At 50.9% G+C, this 24,157-nt stretch overlaps 3 protein-coding genes and 1 long non-coding RNA gene across 12 annotated transcripts in view; 1 reads left to right on the top strand and 3 right to left on the bottom strand.

Annotated features, from left to right (window-relative positions):
- LOC139805752 (uncharacterized) overlaps nt 1-24,157 on the top strand; it is a 335,505-nt gene that overhangs the window by 295,846 nt on the left and 15,502 nt on the right. The gene's annotated exons all lie outside the window — the stretch shown is intronic.
- Nucleotides 4,521-7,390, bottom strand: LOC139805632 (polyamine-modulated factor 1-binding protein 1-like). Of its 3 annotated transcripts, none has more exons than XM_071764201.1 (5): nt 7,280-7,390; nt 6,820-6,978; nt 6,553-6,678; nt 5,785-6,278; nt 4,521-5,708 (listed from the first exon to the last, which is right to left on the bottom strand). In XM_071764201.1, exons 4-5 carry the CDS (start codon nt 6,055-6,057, stop codon nt 5,202-5,204), a joined length of 780 nt encoding a protein of 259 aa, XP_071620302.1. In that variant the 5' UTR covers nt 6,058-6,278; nt 6,553-6,678; nt 6,820-6,978; nt 7,280-7,390; the 3' UTR covers nt 4,521-5,201. The 3 variants fall into 3 exon arrangements, with proteins under 3 accessions (XP_071620302.1, XP_071620303.1, XP_071620301.1); XM_071764202.1 differs by having other exon boundaries at nt 6,553-6,675; XM_071764200.1 differs by having other exon boundaries at nt 6,553-6,978.
- On the bottom strand, nt 9,040-12,218 carry LOC139805800 (polyamine-modulated factor 1-binding protein 1-like). Its single transcript, XM_071764637.1, has 7 exons — nt 11,850-12,218; nt 11,360-11,518; nt 11,094-11,219; nt 10,631-10,819; nt 10,326-10,478; nt 9,685-10,249; nt 9,040-9,317 (listed from the first exon to the last, which is right to left on the bottom strand). The coding sequence occupies exons 1-6, from the start codon at nt 12,216-12,218 to the stop codon at nt 9,743-9,745; spliced, it is 1,503 nt and encodes a 500-aa protein (XP_071620738.1). The 3' UTR covers nt 9,040-9,317; nt 9,685-9,742.
- On the bottom strand, nt 15,848-18,221 carry LOC139805638 (uncharacterized). Its single transcript, XR_011729931.1, has 2 exons — nt 17,891-18,221; nt 15,848-16,113 (listed from the first exon to the last, which is right to left on the bottom strand). It is a non-coding gene; the product is annotated as an uncharacterized lncRNA (long non-coding RNA).

Genomic DNA, 24,157 nt, shown 5'->3' with positions numbered 1-24,157 from the left:
TCTTACTGGCCTTTGTCTTCCACTCCCATCCCCTGCCATGGTGAAGCTTCTTCGAGGCTGGTGGGAAATCTCTTAGGCAGACTTTAGACACCAGCTGCCCACTTCTAGGATGATAGAATCTGGCTCAGATATCTTTTGGACATTCCACACAGCCATATGTCTGATGAAATGGAGTCACGTCCCACAGGGAAATGGAGGCTTCCCTCTTTCCAGCAGCTGGGTTGACTGTACTTCCACTGATTGCCATGACAGTTGTTGATAGGAACATTCTCACTCTGCCCAATAAAATTCAGGGCTGTTGTTCCATTTGATCCCAAATACAGGCCCATCATGTTCTGGGAGGTGCCAAGGCTCTCACACACAGCCACATGCATTTGGCCAGGACAGAGATGATCCTGTCCCAGAAAGCCATCCCCATGCAAAGGCAGCGTGTGGCAAACACCCCGAGCAGTCCTGCAGACAGATTTGGGGCCTTTGTGCAAGAAAATGGTTGCCAGCACTTAGAGTGTGGACAGGTCTGAACTTCTCTGTCCCATAGATGTGGGGCAGTCCATAAAGGGGAAGCACATCACAGTGGGGCTGTCATGTGCCTACACTTCCCAACCTCTGCTTTTTCTCTCCACCAACCTTTACTCAGCCCCTGGGTAACACAGGCAAGGGACAGACCAGCAAGGTCTCTTCTGCCCAGTAACCACCAACAAGACAGGAGGAAATGGCCCCAAGCTGCACCAGGAGAGGTTTAGGTTGGATAATGGGAACAATTTCTTCCCAGAAAGAGTTGTCATGCCCTGGCACAGGACCATCCCTGGAGGTCTTTCCAAGCTGTGTAGATGTGGTGCTGAGGGACATAGTTGGACTTGATGGTCTTAAAGGTCTTTTCCAAGCAAGACACTTCTATGATTCTGTGATTCTGAGATCCAGGAGATACTCACAGCTGATTTCTCCTGCAGGACAGTCCCAGCAGAGCCTCAGCCAACTGCAATCAGTTGTTCTGCAGCCCTGTAATGTGAATGTGTGGAAAGAAATGAAAGTGGGACTAAAAATTTGTGGAACCAGGTCAGACCTGGGAGTGATAATATTTATAGGAATAGGAGATAAAACAAGGGAACCAAGACAGCATACACTACTTTTCAATTCGTTTTACCATGAATTGGAAACTGGAGTGAAGTATGAGATTCCCACAGTTGCTAAGAATTTGTTTGTAAATCTTGCTGAAAATATTGCTAAAACATTAAATGTTACTGTTATGTATGTGGGGGTACAAATCAAGGAGAGAGATGGCCCTGGGAAGCAATGGAGATTAATATAACTAACCCAGAAATATGGAAAAATTCTGAAAGAGGGAACAGAGGGCAACAATGGGTGTTACAAACTTCCATCATCAGAAGAACCTGTTGGCAAAGTCTGGGGGAAGGTAAACCAGTAGGCAACCTTGTATGTGAAGGAGGTTATCCTTGGAAGGAAACTAGAAAAGACTGGGATAAATGGGGAAGACCCCTAGAAATGACCCCATCATTTAAAAATTGGATCAATGGGACTAATATACCAAATGGATGGCTTGCTCCTGAAGGCCAATATTGGATCTGTGGAAAACTGGCCTATGCGTTTCTACCAAAGAATTGGGTGGGATCTTGTGTATTAGGGAGGATTCGACCCAGTTTTTTCCTGTTACCTATAAGCAGGGGAGAACGACTTGGAGTGGAAGTATATGCAAAGGCAGCTGAATTGCAAAGATCAAAACGAGAGCTAAAAATAGGTAATTGGAAGGCTGCTGAATGGCCTCCCGAGAGGATAAATGCCCACAATGATCCAGCCACGTGAGCTGCAGACGGGTCATGGGGTTATAGGACTCCTATTTATATGCTTAATAGGATTATTAGGCTACAGGCTGTAGTAGAAATAGTTGTAAATAAAACAGGGGATGCTCTAGGGGTAATTGCAAAACAAAATACTAAAAGGAGGACAGCATTATACCAGAATCGCTTGGCTTTATTGTTATTTGTTAGCACAAGAAAGGGGAGTGTGTGGAAAATCTAATCTTACTAATTGCTGTTTAGAAATAGATGAACTAGTAAAGGAAATGAATAAAGTTGCACACGTCCCTGTTCAGACATGAAAGGGATAAATATAGGAGGAATCTGGGACAGATTCTTGGGAAACAATTGGATTACAAAGATTGTAATGATAGCACTAGGAGTTTTTGGAGGATTATTAATTATCCCTTGTTTGGTACCCTGTGTAATAAAATTAATACAATCAGCAGTCCAGAGAATACAAAGGGAAAATTATAAGATGTTTCTGCTCAATTCAACACAAACATCTCGAACTAAAGTTCCAGATTCTGTACAAATTGATATGATTGAGCAAATGGAGTCATGTGAGAAATTAATTCGACAACTAGAAAAAGATCTGAGTATGAGAAAGAAGTGAAATGAAAAATATCAAACTAAAATGAGTCAATTTACTATGGGATTAAAACAGGCACAGGAAAGAGTGGCAAAATATCAGAGATTTCAAAGAAAAGGGAAAAAGATCCTGATCCATGTAAATGTTGGAGATGTGAACATAATAGGCAGGAACTGTGTGAGTGTTGTACTTGCAAAAAGGGATGGTCTCCCCCACGTAAATATGACAGTATTACTTATGTTGATTTATCTTCAAGCTCTGAAGAAGAAACTGATTAAAGTCAAATTCACAAAATGGTCTAAAAATAAAAAGAGGGGACTGTGAGATATGATTGTGAATTTATTCTGAGTAATGTTTAACCATTTGAACGTTTAGCCTTTAAGAAACTACAATATGACACCTGCAGATCTGTGTTTGGCATGTTGATGATTGGTATGGTATGGGGGAACTCTTTAGCTTGTATGTTGGAGAACCTTTGGAGAAAATGAACATGTGAGCAATCCTGATTATTTAGCTTTAGCCAGAGTGAGCCTTGAGGCCCAGCTGCAAGGTTATTAAAAGATCAGCTACAGGCCAAAGAGCTGGCAGGAGAAAAGATGAAGAACAGGATGGGAAAGCATCACAAAGACAGCACATAAACAATTGTATTTAACCAGTCAGATAATGCCCTGTGGCATATGAAGAATGTGTTGTACCAATCAGCAATATACTTACATTATATTATCAGCCTGGCTGTGTATAAAAGCGCTACTGCTACTCTCAATAAACAGCAATACTTTGATTATATTCATCTGCGTGTTGTCCATGGGGCTCTTCCCGACAGGTAAATCATTGTGTACGTGTGGGTAGGGCTGATCTAACCAATATGTGACTGCCCCTGCGTGCAGGGAGCTCTGAAGAGAACTGCGCGGCTTCACCCCGTCACTGCCAGAGGGAAGAAACAGAGCCCCGGGTAACAGGAAGGAGCCTGCGCAGGAGAAACCAGTGACGAAACGAAACGGGGAGGAAACTTCAGGAAAGGGGCAGTTACCGAATGGATAAAGAGCTGCTGAGCGCTCTCACAAGGCCTGAGCATTTGGCAGAGTGGAGGCTGCGCGGTAGCCCAGCGCTGTGTTGCTTATTGCAATTATGTGAATTAAATTACATTACTAAAAAGAATGTTGAGTTTCGGTGGTTTGTAACAATCGCTGATAGAGACGACCGAGTCAAAATGGGATCGGATTTGCTGCCGCCCGCCGTGAATGCCTCAGCTTTCCGGGAATTCCCTGACCCTGCATCCATAGCTCAGCAGCCCGAGCGCTTTCCCGCCTGAGGGGGGGAACTGCGGTTTCTTCCGCCGCTGCCCCGGGGCCTCTGCCGAGGAAGGGAAGGAGTGTGTTTGTGTGTGGAATTCTTCCTTTCTTTGCGCTGTTTCTTCCCTCTCCCCCCCGTCCCCGTTCACTCCCCCTCTTCCCCCATCGTGTTTTCCCTGTGCTGTTCTCTCTGCTCTGTGTTCTGCTTGCTAGCTCAGTCGGTAATGCCTCTGACTTTGAATCTCAAGCACTGTGGGTTTGAGTACCACCTTGTTTTTTGCCCAATAATTGGCAATGTTATATTATTGATCTTGAAGATTGTTTGGTTTTTTACCATTTATTTACATGAAGATGATTGTCAACGTTTTGCATTTTCGGTTCCTTCTGTAAATTGTCAGGCTCCTATGGAGAGGTATGAGAGGGTAGTGTTGCCACAGGCTATGAAAAACAGTCCTACAATTTGTCAATATGTTGTGCATTCAGCATTGAAACCAGTTTGTCAACTGTCCTAAGATTATGATATCTCATTACATGGATGATATTTTGCTTTGCGATGAAGGTCAAATTAAAAAATATTGCCCTTTGCTTCCCAAATGTCTGTAAAATGATGGCTTACAGATAGCTCCTGAAAAAATTCAGTCAGAACCACCCTGGAAACATGTGGGATGGAAACTAACAGAAATCTGGGTTTCCCCACCTTCCCGTCCAGCTCACTGAGGGGTGTCTTCCCAGAGTTGTAGAAATCTCCCGAGTCCTTCACTTTCTCTTGGAATCCCCACAGACAGTGCCATCTGATGGAAGAGATGAAGGCACAGACCCCGATTGCTGTGCAAAACCAAAATCCTTTATTGTGTAGATCACAAGACTTATCCCAATATCTACTGGTTATCTATCTATATATCTACAATCATAAAACCTTATCTACGCATTCCCAGGGGAGGCACCTGGGTACCAGGACACAACATGGGCCAGAGAGCAAAATCCTGAAGTTCTGTACAGCTTTTTGTTCTTCTTCAGGGTCAGTGAGTGCCAGGGAATTTGCAGCACTCTTCTGTCCCACGCAGCTGCTCCTCTGCTGTTCTACAATTCAGCTCTGAAAGTTCAAGCATTTTTATTAAAGACCATTGTCCAAATGCCTTTGAAACACTGACAGGCTAGGGGTACAGCACCTTCAGTCCAAAATGTAATTGCCTGGGTGTTCACACAATTTAATAAGGACCTAAAAGCTGAGTGTCAGGAGGATGGAGCCTCCTGACTATCCTCAGTGATGTCCAGTGGGAGGACAAGGGGTCATGGGTGCAAGCTGGAGCAGAGGAGGTTCAGTGTAAACATAGGGAAAGGCTCTTTCACTGTGAGGGTGACAGGGCACTCTAACAGGCTGAACCTCATTCCTAATTTGAATTCTAAGAGTTGCTGGGGCTGTTGTCAAACTCTGGTATTTAGAATTCAGACACCTACCTGACTGTCACTTCCAAATCCACCTGGGCTGTGGGCCAGGACCCCTCATTCCTTGGAGCTCAGGGCCCAGCCTGGAGCCCCGTGGTGCTGCCTCTTTCTGTCCCGCAGCTGCTCTGTGGCCTCGTTGAGCTTTTCCTGAAGGAAAGCCAGCTCCACCTTGCAGACCACCAGCTCCTCTTCTTTCTCTGCCAGAGCTTGCTGGATGTTGTGGTGTTCCTTCTGGCAATGGTGGGCTTGGCTGCTCAGCTGTTCCCTGGCCTTGCTGAGCTTTTCCTGCAGGAAAGCCAGCTCCACCTTGCAGACCACCAGCTCCTCGTCTTTCTCAGACAGAGCTTGCTGGATGTTGTGTTGTCTCTCCTGGCAATGGTGGGCTTGGCTGCTCAGCTGCTCTGTGGTCTTGCTGAGCTTTTCCTGCAGGAAGGCCAGCTCTACCTTGCAGACCACCAACTCCTCTTCTTTCTCTGACAGAGCTTTCTTGATGTTGTGGTGCTCCTCCTGCCAATGCCGGGCTTGGCTGCTCAGCTCCTGCAGCCTCTCCTGGAGGGCTTGGGCCTGCAGGCAGCACGAGGAGGCAGTGAGGCAGAGCACAGAGCCCCGGTGCCCTGGGGAAGGCTTGGAGCACACTTACTGCCATGGTCTGCTTCTGGCAGCCCCGCAGCTTCCTCAGCTCCCAGTGGAGCTGTTGCTGCTCCTTCTGGTAGGCTGCAACCACCTCCTCCAGCTTGGCTTTCTCTTGCCGGGCTTGGGCCAGCTTTGCCTGCAGGGTGGCCGTGTCCTGTGCCTTGCATGCAAAGTTGTGGGTTGGAAGGGTGTTTGGCCAAGCTGTGGGCAGGCTGGGGCTGCCCCGGGCTCTGCAGCACTTTGGTGCTGTGGCACTTGCTGAAGGGGCTGGGGGGTGCATCTTGGTTGGGGCTGCCCTGTCCCTGCCCTCACCTGCCTCAGCAGCTCTGCCAGGTGCTTTCCGTTGGAGGCCACTTCTTGCTGCAGCTCCTGGATGGCCTCCCGGGCTCTGCAGAGCTGCTGCAGACTCCGCTGCTCCCGGGCCCAGCTGGCTCTCAGCTCCTTCTGCAGCCACGCCAGGTTGTGCCCCTGTCCCTGGCTCTGCTGCTCCTGTGTCCCCAGCTGCAGAGGAAGCAGTGGCAGAGCTGGGTCAGTGCTGCTGTCCCCACAGCGGGTCTGGCCCTCTCCCTGGGCTGGTTTCCCGCTTCATCCTCCAGCCACAGCTGCACTCCCGGTGCCATGTGCCTCCTCTCTGCTGCTCGCTGCCCTCGGGCTCCATCCAGCTCTGGCAGGGCCAGGGCTCCCCACTGGAGCCCCCAGGACCTGGAGCCCCAGGGCACTGCCTGCAGGCTCCAGCCCCGCTCCCCCCAGCCCGGGCTGACCCCTCCTTGCTCACCCCTGCCCTGATCTGCTCGAGCATGTCCGGGCGGTCCCGCTCCTCCAGGGAGCTGCAGCTGCTGCAGGAACGGCTCTGAGGGGCCGTGTAGGTGACCTCTGTCTGCGCCTCCTCATCCTTCTGCTTCTGTGGAGAGGTGCATCACAGGCCCGTGGGGACCCAGCGTGGTGGTGTGGGGCCCCCCTGGGTTGCTCTGTGGCCGTGCTGTGGAGGAGCTGGCTCTGGAGACCCAGCTAGTTTGGGAGGAGTGGTGAGCTGTGGGCATACCTTGCCCACCAGTGCCTGGAGCTGCTGCATCAGAAAGAGCCGCTGGTGCTGCTCCTGCTCCACCACACGTTCCCTCTGCTGCAGGTGGGCCAGCTGCTCGCTGTAGTTCCTCTTGCAAGTGTCCAGAGCCAGCTGCAGGGCCTGGATGGAGGCCAGAACCTGCCCAGGTTTTGGTCAGAGAGCATCGATGGAGTGAGAGTGAGAGTGAGAGTGAGTGGTGGGCTCAGAGCTCCCTGCCAGCCCACACCACCCTCTGACCACCCCCCCAGCCCACGCAAGCCTCTGATCCTGCTGGCACCTGGTGCTGCAGTGATGCCAGTAGGAGCTGTGGCTGATGTGGGGAGTGGTGGCAATGGGAGCAGTGCATCTGCAGCAGGACTGGACTCCCCTGAGCCCTCGTGCTGACCCCAGCCCTGGCGAGATGCCTGGGTGGGGTGGCAGCAGGGTCAGCACTGCTCACCTGGGGCTGAGAAGCCTTTGGCTCCTGCTGAAGCTGCTGGATGGAGGTGCTCAGCTCAGCTCTTGGCTCCTCTGCTCCTGGCAAGCTTCCCCAGGAACTCTGAGGAGCCTCCCTGGTCTTGCCACACTTGGGACACTCTCTGTCTGCTAGAGGGACCAGAGATGGGACAGATCTTTCCCACTGCTCCCGGACAGCTCTCGGTGGCAGGGAAGGGGCAGCCAGGGGTGTCACCCGGCCCTGCCTGGGCAGCCCCACCATGCTGGGACATTGGCACAGCAGCTCCTCCCCCTCACAGGAACCCCTGGTGCCAACAGGAAGTGCTGCCCCTGGGACTCCTGCTAAAACCTGGCGGAGCTGGGAGGGGGTCATGGCCCCCCCTCCAGCAGCTCCTGCCTCACCACTGCCTGCAGCCTGACTGCAGCCTTCGTGTGCCATGGCCATGCTCATTCCCTGGCACCTAATGGTGTTCTGGCCTGCCAGCAGCCCTGCACCCGTTATGAGAGCCGTGCCCAGAAACAGAACCTGCTGACCTCATAAGCCACAGAACCTGGGGGCCTCATAAGCCACAGAACCTGGGGGCCTCATAGGAAGCCAGGAAGCCCCAGCCCATGCCCAGCTTCCTCCACCAGGGCCTCACGCTGCCCTCTCAGCCTGGCTCTCCGTGCCACTCCTCCCCACCAGCCTTGGGCCAAGGGGATTTTTTTCCTCTCTTAAGGCCCCAGATCAATGGTGGGGGGAAAAAAACAACCCCAAACCTAGCGTGTGTGTGTGTGTGTGTGCTGTGTTAAATGTGGACAAGCATTTTGCAGACAACACCAAGTTGGGTGGGAGTTTTGATCTGCTGAGGGGTAGGAAGGCTCTGCAGAGGGACCTGGAGAGGCTGGGGAAGAGGGTTGGCCCCCAGTGGGTTGGCCACTACTAGGAGGTTTGACAAGACCAAGGGCTGGGTCCTGCACTTTGGTCCCAGCAACTCGATATTAGGAACAATTTCTTTAAGGAGAGAGTAGCTGGGCTTTGGAACAGGCTGGCCAGGGAGGTGGTGGAGCCACCGTTCCTGAAGGTATTTAAAAACTGTGTAGATGAGGCACTTCAGGACACGCTCTCGTGGGCATGGTGATATAGATAATACAGATAGAGATCAATGTATTTTATTTGTTTTACTGGGGTGGGGGAAGTTGAGGATTGAACATGGCGATGATCTTAGAGGTGTTTTCCAAACCTGTGATGCTGTGAAAGGGGCCCCAGGGCCACCAGTGTGGTGCAATGGCTGCAGTGGGGTGGTGGCTGTGCAGCGTGTCCCCTCTGACTGGAAATGGGGCACAGCCAGCAGGACACATCCTGGGAGTGTTATAAATTGGGTCCTAAAAATTGACCAGGACACGCCAATTAAGACCAATTAGAATTTATTAGCAAGCGACAACAAGCAAAACCAGCACTGGGCGCTCGGGAGTCTTTTGCTCGACCAAGATGGCGCCGCGGCTTCGGCTCCTTTCGTTTTCGAGTCCCTCGTATCCAGTGCCGCCTGCGGTTCTGCCCATGTGCGCGTTGCTGCTCAGGGTCTGGGTTCTTCTTCATCACCCCATAGATGGGCTTCTTGAGAAGCGGCTACACATTCCTAGTCACCTAGCACCCCATTTTTCCCGGGTACATTTTGCGGTCCATTTTATAAAATATAAACATAACATTTTTACTGCTCCTATCTTTAGTAAAATTACAAAGGAATATACCTTGCAAACAATAGATACAACTCATAACAAACATTATATATAATTCATAACAAAACCAAAATCCTTTATTGTGTGGCTCACAAGACTTATCCCGCTATCTACTGGTTATCTAACTATATATCTACAATCATAAAACCTTATCTATGCATTCCCAGGGGAGGCACCTGGGTACCAGGACACAACATGGGCCAGAGAGCAAAATCCTGAAGTTCTGTACAGCTTTTTGTTCTTCTTCAGGGTCAGTGAGTGCCAGGGAATTTGCAGCACTCTTCTGTCCCACGCAGCTGCTCCTCTGCTGTTCTACAATTCAGCTCTGAAAGTTCAAGCCTTTTTATTAAAGACCATTGTCCAAATGCCTTTGAAACACTGACAGGCTAGGGGTACAGCACCTTCAGTCCAAAATGTAATTGCCTGGGTGTTCACACAATTTAATAAGGACCTAAAAGCTGAGTGTCAGGAGGATGGAGCCTCCTGACTATCCTCAGTGATGTCCAGTGGGAGGACAAGGGGTCATGGGTGCAAGCTGGAGCAGAGGAGGTTCAGTGTAAACATAAGGAAAGGCTCTTTCACTGTGAGGGTGACAGGGCACTCTAACAGGCTGAACCTCATTCCTAATTTGAATTCTAAGAGTTGCTGGGGTTGTTGTCAAACTCTGGTATTTAGAATTCAGAGACCTACCTGAAAACCCTCCAGAGCTGTCACTTCCAAATCCACCTGGGCTGTGGGCCAGAACCCTTCACTCCTCGGAGCTCAGGGCCCAGCCTGCAGCCCCGTGGTGCTGCCTCTTTCTGTCCCGCAGCTGCTCTGTGGCCTCGTTGAGCTTTTCCTGCAGGAAAGCCAGCTCCACCTTGCAGACCACCAGCTCCTCTTCTTTTTCTGCCAGAGCTTGCTGGATGTTGTGGTGTTCCTTCTGGCAATGGTGGGCTTGGCTGCTCAGCTGCTCTGTGGTCTTGCTGAGCTTTTCCTGCAGGAAAGCCAGCTCCACCTTGCAGACCACCAGCTCCTCTTCTTTCTCTGCCAGAGCTTGCTGGATGTTCTGGTGTTCCTTCTGGCAATGGTGGGCTTGGCTGCTCAGCTGCTCTGTGGTCTTCCTGAGCTTTTCCTGCAGGAAAGCCAGCTCTACCTTGCAGGCCACCAACTCCTCTTCTTTCTCTGACAGAGCTTTCTTGATGTTGTGGTGCTCCTCCTGCCAATGCCGGGCTTGGCTGCTCAGCTCCTGCAGCCTCTCCTGGAGAGCTTGGGCCTGCGGGCAGCACGAGGAGGCAGTGAGGCAGAGCACAGAGCCCCGGTGCCCTGGGGAAGGCTTGGAGCACACTTACTGCCATGGTCTGCTTCTGGCAGCCCCGCAGCTTCCTCAGCTCCCAGTGGAGCTGTTGCTGCTCCTTCTGGTAGGCTGCAACCACCTCCTCCAGCTTGGCTTTCTCTTGCCGGGCTTGGGCCAGCTCTGCCTGCAGGGTGGCCGTGTCCTGTGCCTTGCATGCAAAGTTGTGGGTTGGAAGGGTGTTTGGCCAAGCTGTGGGCAGGCTGGGGCTGCCCCGGGCTCTGCAGCACTTTGGTGCTGTGGCACTTGCTGAAGGGGCTGGGGGGTGCATCTTGGTTGGGGCTGCCCTGTCCCTGCCCTCACCTGCCTCAGCAGCTCTGCCAGGTGCTTTCCGTTGGAGGCCACTTCTTGCTGCAGCTCCTGGATGGCCTCCCGGGCTCTGCAGAGCTGCTGCAGACTCCGCTGCTCCCGGGCCCAGCTGGCTCTCAGCTCCTTCTGCAGCCACGCCAGGTTGTGCCCCTGTCCCTGGCTCTGCTGCTCCTGTGTCCCCAGCTGCAGAGGAAGCAGTGGCAGAGCTGGGTCAGTGCTGCTGTCCCCACAGCGGGTCTGGCCCTCTCCCTGGGCTGATTTCCCGCTTCATCCTCCAGCCACAGCTGCACTCCCGGTGCCATGTGCCTCCTCTCTGCTGCTCGCTGCCCTCGGGCTCCATCCAGCTCTGGCAGGGCCAGGGCTCCCCACTGGAGCCCCCAGGACCTGGAGCCCCAGGGCACTGCCTGCAGGCTCCAGCCCCGCTCCCCCCAGCCCGGGGTGACCCCTCCTTGCTCACCCCTGCCCTGATCTGCTCGAGCATCTCCGGGCGGTCCCGCTCCTCCAGGGAGCTGCAGCTGCTGCAGGAACAGCTCTGAGGGGCCGTGTAGGTGACCTCTGTCTGCGCCTCCTCATCCTTCTGCTTCTGTGGAGAGGTGCATCACAGGCCCGTGGGGACCCAGCGTGGTGGTGTGGGGCCCCCCGGGTTGCTCTGTGGCCGTGCTGTGGAGGAGCTGGCTCTGGAGACCCAGCTAGTTTGGGAGGAGTGGTGAGCTGTGGGCATACCTTGCCCACCAGTGCCTGGAGCTGCTGCATCAGAAAGAGCCGCTGGTGCTGCTCCTGCTCCACCACACGTTCCCTCTGCTGCAGGTGGGCCAGCTGCTCGCTGTAGTTCCTCTTGCAGGTGTCCAGAGCCAGCTGCAGGGCCTGGATGGAGGCCAGAACCTGCCCAGGTTTTGGTCAGAGAGCAGCCATGGAGTGAGAGTGAGAGTGAGAGTGAGAGTGAGAGTGAGAGTGAGAGTGAGAGTGAGTGGTGGGCTCAGAGCTCCCTGCCAGCCCACACCACCCTCTGACCACCCCCCCAGCCCACGCAAGCCTCTGATCCTGCTGGCACCTGGTGCTGCAGTGATGCCAGTAGGAGCTGTGGCTGATGTGGGGAGTGGTGGCAATGGGAGCAGTGCATCTGCAGCAGGACTGGACTCCCCTGAGCCCTCGTGCTGACCCCAGCCCTGGCGAGATGCCTGGGTGGGGTGGCAGCAGGGTCAGCACTGCTCACCTGGGGCTGAGAAGCCTTCGGCTCCTGCTGAAGCTGCTGGATGGAGGTGCTCAGCTCAGCTCTTGGCTCCTCTGCTCCTGGCAAGCTTCCCCAGGAACTCTGAGGAGCCTCCCTGGTCGTGCCACACTTGGGACACTCTCTGTCTGCTAGAGGGACCAGAGATGGGACAGATCTTTCCCGCTGCTCCCGGACAGCTCTCGGTGGCAGGGAAGGGGCAGCCAGGGGTGTCACCCGGCCCTGCCTGGGCAGCCCCACCATGCTGGGACATTGGCACAGCAGCTCCTCCCCGTCACAGGAACCCCTGGTGCCAACAGGAGGTGCTGCCCCTGGGACTCCTGCTAAAACCTGGCGGAGCTGGGAGGGGGTCATGGCCCCCCCTCCAGCAGCTCCTGCCTCACCACTGCCTGCAGCCTGACTGCAGCCTTCGTGTGCCATGGCCATGCTCATTCCCTGGCACCTAATGGTGTTCTGGCCTGCCAGCAGCCCTGCACCCGTTATGAGAGCCGTGCCCAGAAACAGAACCTGGTGACCTCATAAGCCACAGAACCTGGTGACCTCATAAGCCACAGAACCTGGGGGCCTCATAGGAAGCCAGGAAGCCCCAGCCCATGCCCAGCTTCCTCCACCAGGGCCTCACGCTGCCCTCTCAGCCTGGCTCTCCGTGCCACTCCTCCCCACCAGCCTTGGGCCAAGGGGATTTTTTCCTCTCTTCAGGCCCCAGATCAATAGTGGGGGGAAAAAACAACCCCAAACCTAGCGTGTGTGTGTGTGTGCTGTGTTAAATGTGGAAAAGCATTTTGCAGACAACACCAAGTTGGGTGGGAGTTTTGATCTGCTGAGGGGTAGGAAGGCTCTGCAGAGGGACCTGGAGAGGCTGGGGAAGAGGGTTGGCCCCCAATAGGTTGGCCACTACTAGGAGGTTTGACAAGACCAAGGGCTGGGTCCTGCACTTTGGTCCCAGCAACTCGATAGTAGGAACAATTTCTTTAAGGAGAGAGTAGCTGGGCTTTGGAACAGGCTGGCCAGGGAGGTGGTGGAGTCACCATTCCTGAAGGTATTTAAAAACTGTGTAGATGAGGCACTTCAGGACACGCTCTCGTGGGCATGGTGATACAGATAATACAGATAGAGATCTATGTATTTTATTTGTTTTACTGGGGTGGGGGAAGTTGAGGATTGAACATGGTGATGATCTCAGAGGTGTTTTCCAAAGCTGTGATGCTGTGAAAAATAATAATAGAAAAATAATATAGATGGGCTTCTTGAGAAGCAGCTACACATTCCTAGTCACCTAGCACCCCTTTTTTCCCGGGTACATTTTGTGGTCCATTTCATACAATATAAACATAACATTTTTACTGCTCCTATCTTTAGTAAAATTACAAAGGAATATACCTTGCAAACAATATATACAACTCATAACAAACATTATATAATTCATAACAATTTCCCTTTTCAGAAATATACCCTGCTTAAGGTTTAAATGAACAAACATTATATAAATTCATAACAATCCCCCCTTTTCAGAGCTTTTGTTCATTAAACCCCTGTAATTCTTGGTGGCTTAGTGCAAAAATCCCTGCTGCTTCAGACTCATTTGATAAGACTTGTTCATTTTTAGTATGTATAAACATTAAAGGAGCTGCTTCTAAGCGATTTTTAATTATTGCAATTACTTTATTAAAAATACAAGGCCCAAAGTTTAGTCCAAAAACAAATAGTATGAACGGCCCTGCTATAGTGGACAATAATGTTGTAAGCCAAGGGAACTGCTGGAACCAAGATTCATACCAGTTTTGTTGTATTTCTCATTCTCTTTTTCCCTTTTCTAGCCCCTCTCTTACTTTGGTCATAATATCTCTCACTATCCCAGTATGATCAGCATACACACAGCAAGGCCGCACAGAGCCCTCCTTGCTGTAAAAATAATAAATCCAGCCCAGGTCGGTTTTGTAACACCACCTCAGATAAGAATATTAAAGATGTCTCGAGTGCACTTATAGATTGCTCTATCCGTACTAAGTCCTCATCTACTGCTGTCCTTAATGCAGTAAAGTCTTGATTTTGTTTTACCAAAGAAGCCACTCCTGTACCTACACCAGTTCCCCCTACAATTATCAGAATTTCAAGTGCCAGTGCTGTAATAGGTTCCTGTTTTACTAAATGATGTTCTGGTGTGATTTGTTGATTATATATGTAATTTTCAGGATGGTACAATATTTTAGGTACTATTATTACCTGTAGACACAATATTCTCTGGATTTATGAAACACTTTTGAAGAAATACATGGGGTAATTCCTGTTTTAGAACATATCCACTTAGTATTGTTGGCAGCTACCAGCCACTCAGCTGTTTTATTCTTCCTATTAACCGACACTGTAGTATTACATAAGTGTCTTTTTGTCTCTGGCACTGTCCCTATGCATCTGCCTTTATCTGTTACTCGAGTCAGAGCAATCCCCTGTGTTTCCTTTCCCCATTTACACTGCGGTGAATTATTAACATACTTAGGCTTTCCCATAACTCCTATGGCTTCCTTAAAAGGTGGGTTTATACTAAAACACAGCCAGCAATGCTCAGTCAAATCTGGATTGGTTCCGTTCAAAATCTGATAACTGGCTTTTAAATTTTCCAGAGATGATTATCATTACCATTTTTTTCTTTGGGAACTGAGACAGTGTTTATTTTCACAGGAGAAGAACTGACCAGCATTTCGCTACTGGTATTACCTGTCACCGTTTCTGAATCTTTCTCTAAATTATCTTCAAATTCTTTGGTCAAGACCTGATTTGGTTCTATTACTTCCTTTACAGTGGGAACTGGTTCCTTCTTTATCATAATTAATCCTCCTCTGTCGGTTCCAGATTCCCAGTATCTTACTCCATAAGTTCTACCTGTTAACCATCCTGTATCTGCTGGGTGTTTAACAATAAAGTGATAGTTGTACAGTCACTTGTCATTAGTCTTTTTCTAACATCTGCAAATATCATTTTCCATCTATCTGCACACCCTTTAGGCCCTCGTTGCGCCTCGAGAAATTTATCAGCTCCAGCTCCAGGGCTCCAATGTGAGGCTATTGTTTCACAGCCCCAACAGGCACAATAATATTGACCTGGATAATTACAATAAGGACACCCAGGATTTGAAGCAGGACAGAGATAAGAGCCCCCGTGATCCATAGGGGGAAACACAGGTGCTAAGTGACCCAATTTGGTCTCAAATTTTGGTTCCCCAGGAGTTATTATTTCTTGGATCACCTTTTTACTTTCAGGCTGTATTAAAGACCATTTATAGGGCTGGTGGTACTCATTTCCTTCCCCCCTTATAACTGGGGTGACTACCACCATCAGAGGAATTTTGATCCCCATCTCGTGTCTCCCCACTCTCTACCTCTCTGCCTCTCCGCCGGCCGCTCTTGTGCTTAGAACGCCTCGAGTATTGACTTCCTCTTGGCAGCAGATGGTATTCTTCAGGGGAATGTGGGGGCTCAGGAATTCCCTGTGAATTTAATTGCAAAGATAATGCCTCAATTCCTTGTTTCCAGTCACAGTTCCAAACTTAATAGCTCTGTTCCTCAAAGGGGGCTTCTGCAAGACAACACTTACCTACTACCTCTGGCCTCTTTATGCCAAGTCTACGGTGGCATATACCACAAACAGGCCAATTCAAAATTTTCTTTATTTTCCAGTACCAACCATCCCACAATATCCCATTGTCCTATTGGGGTTCCGTTGTTATCTGTCCACTGTTTTTGTACTATTCGTGCCCAATTATTATAGCCAATTAATACCTCATTATCATTTTCAATACATATCTTATAGAGGGGTTATGAGTAGTAGCTCTTTTTCAATCCTTGTTATATTTCAATAAAGGGATTTACAACTCCCATAGTAAGTTTTCACCCAACAATTACAAGTTATATCTCCACACTCACAACCTGTAAACAATTCCTACTTAAATGGTTATAATCCAACAAACTTTTCATAGGGTTGCAATGATTTCTCCAGATAATAATAACACTTTATTATTATTTACAGTTTCTACTAAGTCTTTTAATATAGGCCTAAGTATTCTTATAATATGGTGTTTACTCTTTATTTCCCTTTGCCTAGAGGTTCCATCAACTATCTCACATCAGTTTTTTTATGACTTTCATTTTCCTAAGATCTGCTACTGGCATGGTCCTCCACTCCTTCACTTTAACTGGTTCCCTGACACGGCTGGCATGTGTCCATCTTCATTTGGCAGCAGGGATGGCTGTCTCTGTAGTAAACAAAAAATAAAAAAACTTCCCAGCGAGGAGTCAAAGAGGACTCCTTCCAGGATTTGATTAATACTTTATCTCCAGACTTTCTTCTATGTATCACTGAATCCAATGGTGGTCTTTGCAATACTTAAGCCCTTTAGCTCGCAGTTGTTCCTGCCTGCTCATTAATTCTAACAAATAAGGTTGAATTTTTAAATAAAATAAAAAAAAAAGAATACATTTTATCTTCTGGTTAACAACTTTTGATTACTTGTATCCAATTCGTTGCATTGGCTATCAGTCACCTAAATGGTCGTTAGGGCTGTCCTTTTAGCTTCCTGATCAGCTATGTTATTATCCCTGACTATAGAACCCAGCCCCCTCTAGTGACCTTTTACATGTACTACTGCTATTCCTGCTGGTTCTCGCAGGGCTCGCAATACCTGTGTGTAAGTCCCTTTCCTTGTGAATTAATCAGGCCTCTTTTTTCCCAGAATGTTTCAAAAATATGTACTACATCATATGCATACTTTAAGCCAGTACAAACAATGCCAATTCTGTTCCCCAACAATGGCAAAACTCCCAAGACCGCTCACAATTCACAAGCTGTCTACCATCCTCCCCCAAGTCCACTAAAAATTCTCCCTCCTGTCACTAGGAATCAACTTTTATTTTTTATCAAAGGGCTCATTTGTTTCTCTGGTCCCCAGCAAGTGAAGCCCCTAATATTCCTCAAACGGTCTGTCATCCCTCTTCCTTTGTCTACAATCTCTCTTCATATGACCCCTCTTTTTGCAATAATAGCAAACTACTACATTCTTAGTCCTTTCAAGTGGCCCTGAAATTTTACCAGGCCTCTGATACTGTCCTTTACGCTCAGCCAGTTCCTGACCCATTAGCCTCTGGCCTGCTGCTCTCTGACTCTCTCAGACAGCAGCAACCATCATTTCCACTGTTCTCCTCTCTGTCTCCTCATCTCTCCGCACATGCACCTTCTGGGCCTCTCTCAACAATTCATCCAGTCCCCTATCCTGCCAATCTTCTAATTTCTCCAGCTTTTTCCTAATGTCCACCCAAGATTTAGCCACAAACTGAGTTTTTAACAAAGCTCCTCCTACTGGAGCACTCGGGTCCAGCCCTGAGTACAGCTGTAAGTTTTTTCTTAACCTTTCTAACCACTTTTGATGTTCTTTAGGTGCTTTAATAATATGTTGCCCCCGTGGAACTGATTCCCTGATACCTTGAATAATCCAGCTCTCAAATCCTGCATATGTCCCCTATGTACTGGATCCTGGTTATTCCAGTGTGGCTTTTCAAGGGGCCACTTAATATCTGCTGCAGGACCCTGCTGATGTTGCTCATCCCAAATCCTCATTCCTGCCCTCCTGATCATTCCTGCTCTTCTACAGTAAACAATATTCCTGATTTGTTTTCCTCCCCATACTTCCATGCAATAATGTATCAGTTTAATTTGGCTTCTACCCTGCCTAGAAGGGTAATTATTCCAATTTCTAATCATTAACCCCAGCGGACTATCCGGGGGTATCCGGGGAAGCCTAACTCGTGGTTCCCCACCCATGGGATCAGAAGGCTTGCTTTTCTTCTGTCCCATCTTCTGGGGTGCCTTCACTCACACACACTCACGCTTCGTCCTGTTCGTGACCCAGCCCCTCGCGGGGTGTGGGAGCTGCACTAGTGAGGGCCCCGCGCTCACTTCGTCCTCACTTGGACGTCTCACACTGCACACCTCAGGATTCCCAACCCCAACCGAACGGATCCCTGTCCTACACTCACGCGTCCCTGCGTCTTTGTTCGGGTCTTCGTGCACAAAAATTACAGGGTTTTGCAGGCCCTTCCTTTGCTTGCTGCCGAAATTTAGGGGTTCGTCGGGTAAAGGTCTCGATGAGTATCCCAGCACAGGGGCTGCTTTTTCAGCGGGGGCACCCCCGCCCCGTGAAGGGTCTGCACCGAGTAGCCTTTATCCAAGACACGGCACCAAATTTGTTCTAAATTGGGTCCTAAAAATTGACCAGGACACGCCAATTAAAACCAATTAGAATTTATTAGCAAGCGACAACAAGCAAAAACAGCACTGGGCGCTCGGGAGTCTTTTGCTCGACCAAGATGGCGCCGCGGCTTCGGCTCCTTTTGTTTTCTCGTCCCTCGTATCCGGTGCCGCCTGCGGTTCTGCCCATGTGCGCGTTGCTGCTCAGGGTCTGGGTTCTTCTTCATCAACCCATAGATGGGCTTCTTGAGAAGCAGCTACACATTCCTAGTCACCCAGCACCCCATTTTTCCCGGGTACATTTTGCGGTCCATTTTATAAAATATAAACATAACATTTTTACTGCTCCTATCTTTAGTAAAATTACAAAGGAATGTACCTTGCAAACAATAGATACAGCTCATAAGAAACATTATATATAATTCATAACAAAACCAGAATCCTTTATTGTGTGGCTCACAAGACTTATCCCAATATCTACTGGTTATCTATCTATATATCTACAATCATAAAACCTTATCTACGCATTCCCAGGGGAGGCACCTGGGCACCAGGACACAACATGGGCTAGAGAGCAAAATCCTGAAGTTCTGGACAGCTTTTTGTTCTTCTTCAGGGTCAGTGAGTGCCAGGGAATTTGCAGCACTCTTCTGGCCAGGACCCCTCATTCCTCGGAGCTCAGGGCCCAGCCTGCAGCCCCGTGGTGCTGCCTCTTTCTGTCCCGCAGCTGCTCCGTGGCCTCGTTGAGCTTTTCCTGAAGGAAAGCCAGCTCCACCTTGCAGACCACCAGCTCCTCTTCTTTCTCTGCCAGAGCTTGCTGGATGTTGTGGTGTTCCTTCTGGCAATGGTGGGCTTGGCTGCTCAGCTGCTCTGTGGTCTTCCTGAGCTTTTCTTGCAGGAAAGCCAGCTCCACCTTGCAGACCACCAGCTCCTCTTCTTTCTCAGAGAGAGCTTGCTGGATGTTCTGGTGTCTCTCCTGGCAATGGTGGGCTTGGCTGCTCAGCTGTTCCCTGGCCTTGCTGAGCTTTTCCTGCAGGAAAGCCAGCTCCACCTTGCAGACAACCAGCTCCTCTTCTTTCTCAGAGAGAGCTTGCTGGATGTTCTGGTGTCTCTCCTGGCAATGGTGGGCTTGGCTGCTCAGCTGCTCTGTGGTCTTGCTGAGCTTTTCCTGCAGGAAAGCCAGCTCTACCTTGCAGGCCACCAACTCCTCTTCTTTCTCTGACAGAGCTTTCTTGATGTTGTGGTGTTCCTCCTGCCAATGCCGGGCTTGGCTGCTGAGCTCCTGCAGCCTCTCCTGGAGAGCTTGGGCCTGCGGGCAGCACGAGGAGGCAGTGAGGCAGAGCACAGAGCTCCGGTGCCCTGGGGAAGGCTTGGAGCACACTTACTGCCATGGTCTGCTTCTGGCAGCCCCGCAGCTTCCTCAGCTCCCATTGGAGCTGTTGCTGCTCCTTCTGGTAGGCTGCAACCACCTCCTCCAGCTTGGCTTTCTCTTGCCGGGCTTGGGCCAGCTCTGCCTGCAGGGTGGCCGTGTCCTGTGCCTTGCATGCAAAGTTGTGGGTTGGAAGGGTGTTTGGCCAAGCTGTGGGCAGGCTGGGGCTGCCCCGGGCTCTGCAGCACTTTGGTGCTGTGGCACTTGCTGAAGGGGCTGGGGGGTGCATCTTGGTTGGGGCTGCCCTGTCCCTGCCCTCACCTGCCTCAGCAGCTCTGCCAGGTGCTTTCCGTTGGAGGCCACTTCTTGCTGCAGCTCCTGGATGGCCTCCCGGGCTCTGCAGAGCTGCTGCAGACTCCGCTGCTCCCGGGCCCAGCTGGCTCTCAGCTCCTTCTGCAGCCACGCCACGTTGTGCCCCTGTCCCTGGCTCTGCTGCTCCTGTGTCCCCAGCTGCAGAGGAAGCAGTGGCAGAGCTGGGTCAGTGCTGCTGTCCCCACAGCGGGTCTGGCCCTCTCCCTGGGCTGATTTCCCGCTTCATCCTCCAGCCACAGGTGCACTCCCAGTGCCATGTGCCTCCTCTCTGCTGCTCGCTGCCCTCGGGCTCCATCCAGCTCTGGCAGGGCCAGGGCTCCCCACTGGAGCCCCCAGGACCTGGAGCCCCAGGGCACTGCCTGCAGGCTCCAGCCCCGCTCCCCCCAGCCCGGGGTGACCCCTCCTTGCTCACCCCTGCCCTGATCTGCCCGAGCATCTCCGGGCGGTCCCGCTCCTCCAGGGAGCTGCAGCTGCTGCAGGAACAGCTCTGAGGGGCCGTGTAGGTGACCTCTGTCTGCGCCTCCTCATCCTTCTGCTTCTGTGGAGAGGTGCATCACAGGCCCGTGGGGACCCAGCGTGGTGGTGTGGGGCCCCCCGGGTTGCTCTGTGGCCGTGCTGTGGAGGAGCTGGCTCTGGAGACCCAGCTAGTTTGGGAGGAGTGGTGAGCTGTGGGCATACCTTGCCCACCAGTGCCTGGAGCTGCCGCATCAGAAAGAGCCGCTGGTGCTGCTCCTGCTCCACCACACGTTCCCTCTGCTGCAGGTGGGCCAGCTGCTCGCTGTAGTTCCTCTTGCAGGTGTCCAGAGCCAGCTGCAGGGCCTGGATGGAGGCCAGAACCTGCCCAGGTTTTGGTCAGAGAGCAGCCATGGAGTGAGAGTGAGAGTGAGAGTGAGAGTGAGTGGTGGGCTCAGAGCTCCCTGCCAGCCCACACCACCCTCTGACCACCCCCCCAGCCCACGCAAGCCTCTGATCCTGCTGGCACCTGGTGCTGCTGTGATGCCAGTAGGAGCTGTGGCTGCTGTGGGGAGTGGTGGCAATGGGAGCAGTGCATCTGCAGCAGGACTGGACTCCCCTGAGCCCTCGTGCTGACCCCAGCCCTGGCGAGATGCCTGGGTGGGGTGGCAGCAGGGTCAGCACTGCTCACCTGGGGCTGAGAAGCCTTCGGCTCCTGCTGAAGCTGCTGGATGGAGGTGCTCAGCTCAGCTCTTGGCTCCTCTGCTCCTGGCAAGCTTCCCCAGGAACTCTGAGGAGCCTCCCTGGTCGTGCCACACTTGGGACACTCTCTGTCTGCTAGAGGGACCAGAGATGGGACAGATCTTTCCCGCTGCTCCCGGACAGCTCTCGGTGGCAGGGAAGGGGCAGCCAGGGGTGTCACCCGGCCCTGCCTGGGCAGCCCCACCATGCTGGGACATTGGCACAGCAGCTCCTCCCCGTCACAGGAACCCCTGGTGCCAACAGGAGGTGCTGCCCCCGGGGCTCCTGCTAAAACCTGGCGGAGCTGGGAGGGGGTCATGGCCCCCCCTCCAGCAGCTCCTGCCTCACCACTGCCTGCAGCCTGACTGCAGCCTTCGTGTGCCATGGCCATGCTCATTCTCCGGCACCTAATGGTGTTCTGGCCTGCCAGCAGCCCTGCACCCGTTATGAGAGCCGTGCCCAGAAACAGAACCTGGTGACCTCATAAGCCACAGAACCTGGTGACCTCATAAGCCACAGAACCTGGGGGCCTCATATGAAGCCAGGAAGCCCCAGCCCATGCCCAGCTTCCTCCACCAGGGCCTCACGTTGCCCTCTCAGCCTGGCTCTCCGTGCCACTCCTCCCCACCAGCCTTGGGCCAAGGGGATTTTTTTCCTCTCTTAAGGCCCCAGATCAATAGTGGGGGGAAAAAACAACCCCAAACCTAGCATGTGTGTGTGTGTGTGTGCTGTGTTAAATGTGGACAAGCATTTTGCAGACAACACCAAGTTGGGTGGGAGTTTTGATCTGCTGAGGGGTAGGAAGGCTCTGCAGAGGGACCTGGAGAGGCTGGGGAAGAGGGTTGGCCCCCAATAGGTTGGCCACTACTAGGAGGTTTGACAAGACCAAGGGCTGGGTCCTGCACTTTGGTCCCAGCAACTCGATAGTAGGAACAATTTCTTTAAGGAGAGAGTAGCTGGGCTTTGGAACAGGCTGGCCAGGGAGGTGGTGGAGTCACCATTCCTGAAGGTATTTAAAAACTGTGTAGATGAGGCACTTCAGGACACGCTCTCGTGGGCATGGTGATACAGATAATACAGACAGAGATCAATGTATTTTATTTGTTTTACTGGGGTGGGGGAAGTTGAGGATTGAACATGGTGATGATCTTAGAGGTGTTTTCCAAACCTGTGATGCTGTGAAAGGGGCTCCAGGGCCACCAGTGTGGTGCAATGGCTGCAGTGGGGTGGTGGCTGTGCAGCGTGTCCCCTCTGCCTGGAAATGGGGCACAGCCAGCAGGACACGTCCTTGGAGGGCTCTTGTCATTTCTATTAAAGGATCTGCCTCCCCCTGCCCTAGCTCTGTCCTCAGTGCCTCAGCGCTGCTCTCTGGTGAAGCAGGATGGCTACCAAATGGATGGCTGATGCTGGAGCTGGCACAGCAGCTTTTTTTTTTTTTTTTTTTTTTTTTTTTTTTGTTAATCAATGCCAAACTGCTGCACGAGATGATGTAAAAATCCCACTCCAGTCCTGCAATGAAAGGCAGAAGTGTCGGGGTGTAATAAATGACCGAAACTCAATGTCCTTTGAAGTCATTTAATTTGATTATTTTAGCGACAAGACAATAAGCGAAACAGTGCTGGGCTGCCGGGCAGTCTCCGCTCTGCCAGCGGCTCGCCTTTTCACAGATCTCAGCAAACATTTATACATTCGGGAGCTCTTCGTTTCGCCTCCTCACGGGTTTCTCCTGCACAGACTCCCTACTGCCAGGGGCTCCGTTCCTTTCCCTCTGACAGACCCGGGGAAAGGGCGGGAAGTTCCCCTCGCCGATCCCTCCGCGCAGGCGCAGTTGCATGTTTCTTATACCAGTTTCCCCATACTGCCAAACATAGATATATAAACATCAAAAAGGCTAAATATTCAAATAAACATCAAAAAGGCTAAACATTCAAATAAACAAACATTAATTAGAATAAATTCACAATTATATCTCACACGGGCAGCAGCTGAGGGTGCTGAATTGGGCACAGATGGATTCCAGGGACAGTGGTGAGACTGTGAGGTATGAAGATGATCAAAGGGGAAAGCCTCCAGGTGATTTTGTAGCAGGTGCTTGTGACTGAAGAGAAACTTGGTCAAAAAAAATCCTCAAATTAGCTCATGTATCTGTTTGTGGGTTTTTTTCATTCACTGGGAATGCAGCAGAGCACCCAAGCTGCACAAGTGCCAGGTAAAGGTTGTGCTGGGCCATGCACGGTTCAGGGTAGGAGCCTCAACAAACAGCCTTAGTGATTCTGTTGTATTTGTTGTATTTAAATCTCTTTTCTCCTGAATATTTGGCCTATCTATCTGTGAAAATGTATGAGCTCCTCAGGGAGCTTCTGAGAGAAAACTGCAGAGCTTCTAAGAATCTTCTATTGTTTCTGGCTCTGTTAGGATTGGTTCCTCATTTGAAGTTTGGATGATAATGATGTTCCTTCTGACTGCTTTTGTTTTGTTTTAAATAAGTTGTAGTGACTTCAGGGTTACTAAATATAGAAACAAAAGACTGGGCAAAGTGCTTTCTAATTGCATAGTTCTCAATGTAATGTGGTCCTGTGCCAGGAGAGGGACTGCAACAGATAAGGAAAGAGCTTTCTTCCAGATGCCTGTGTGCAAGAACCATTTCACCCCAATCCTCTTTTTCACAATTCGGACCACTTTGAAATAAAAGGATAAATAAATTAATCCCTTGCAAGCTTATTTGTGAAAAAGGAATAAAAACCATCTTGTGTCCTAGGTGGTTTCATCTCTAAATGCTCTTACACCTTGCCCAGCCCTGCTTTAAAGCCTCTCTGGAGCCATGATCTGGATGCTGGAGAACAAGCTTTTCATTGCCCTTCTCCAAAGCAATCAGTTGAGAGGCTCTTTCTGTGAATGTCAGGCCTTGTAGAGACACCCTAGCCTCTTCTGGAAAGTTCATGTTTATTTGTTTTTATAAATCATATTATCTTGCTCTGCAGGAAACAGACATGTATCTAATGTTGCTCTAGTTAAAAAAAACAATTTAAGAAACAGTAACAGCTAAATGTAATCCCTGTTCTTCTCTTATATGGTGTAATCTCTGCCTTTCCACTCATTTATGTATTCTTACCTGGTCACC

The sequence above is a fragment of the Heliangelus exortis genome, chromosome 20 (assembly GCF_036169615.1).
Source record: "Heliangelus exortis chromosome 20, bHelExo1.hap1, whole genome shotgun sequence".
NCBI classification, from domain to species: Eukaryota; Metazoa; Chordata; class Aves; order Apodiformes; family Trochilidae; genus Heliangelus; species Heliangelus exortis.
The sequence above is the reverse complement of the archived record's forward strand: the minus strand, read 5'-3'. Positions and strand labels throughout refer to the sequence as shown.

Coding starts and splice junctions, on each gene's coding strand:
- LOC139805632 (XM_071764200.1), bottom strand. CDS start 6,057: ATGCACCCCCCAGCCCCTTCAGCAAGTGCCACAGCACCAAAGTGCTGC. Junction 5,709..5,784: donor GCCAGAAGCAGACCATGGCA/GTAAGTGTGCTC, acceptor TGCTGCCTGCAG/GCCCAAGCCCTCCAGGAGAG.
- LOC139805800 (XM_071764637.1), bottom strand. CDS start 12,218: ATGACCCCCTCCCAGCTCCGCCAGGTTTTAGCAGGAGTCCCAGGGGCA. Junction 11,519..11,849: donor CGAAGGCTTCTCAGCCCCAG/GTGAGCAGTGCT, acceptor AAACCTGGGCAG/GTTCTGGCCTCCATCCAGGC. Junction 11,220..11,359: donor TCCAGGCACTGGTGGGCAAG/GTATGCCCACAG, acceptor ACCTCTCCACAG/AAGCAGAAGGATGAGGAGGC.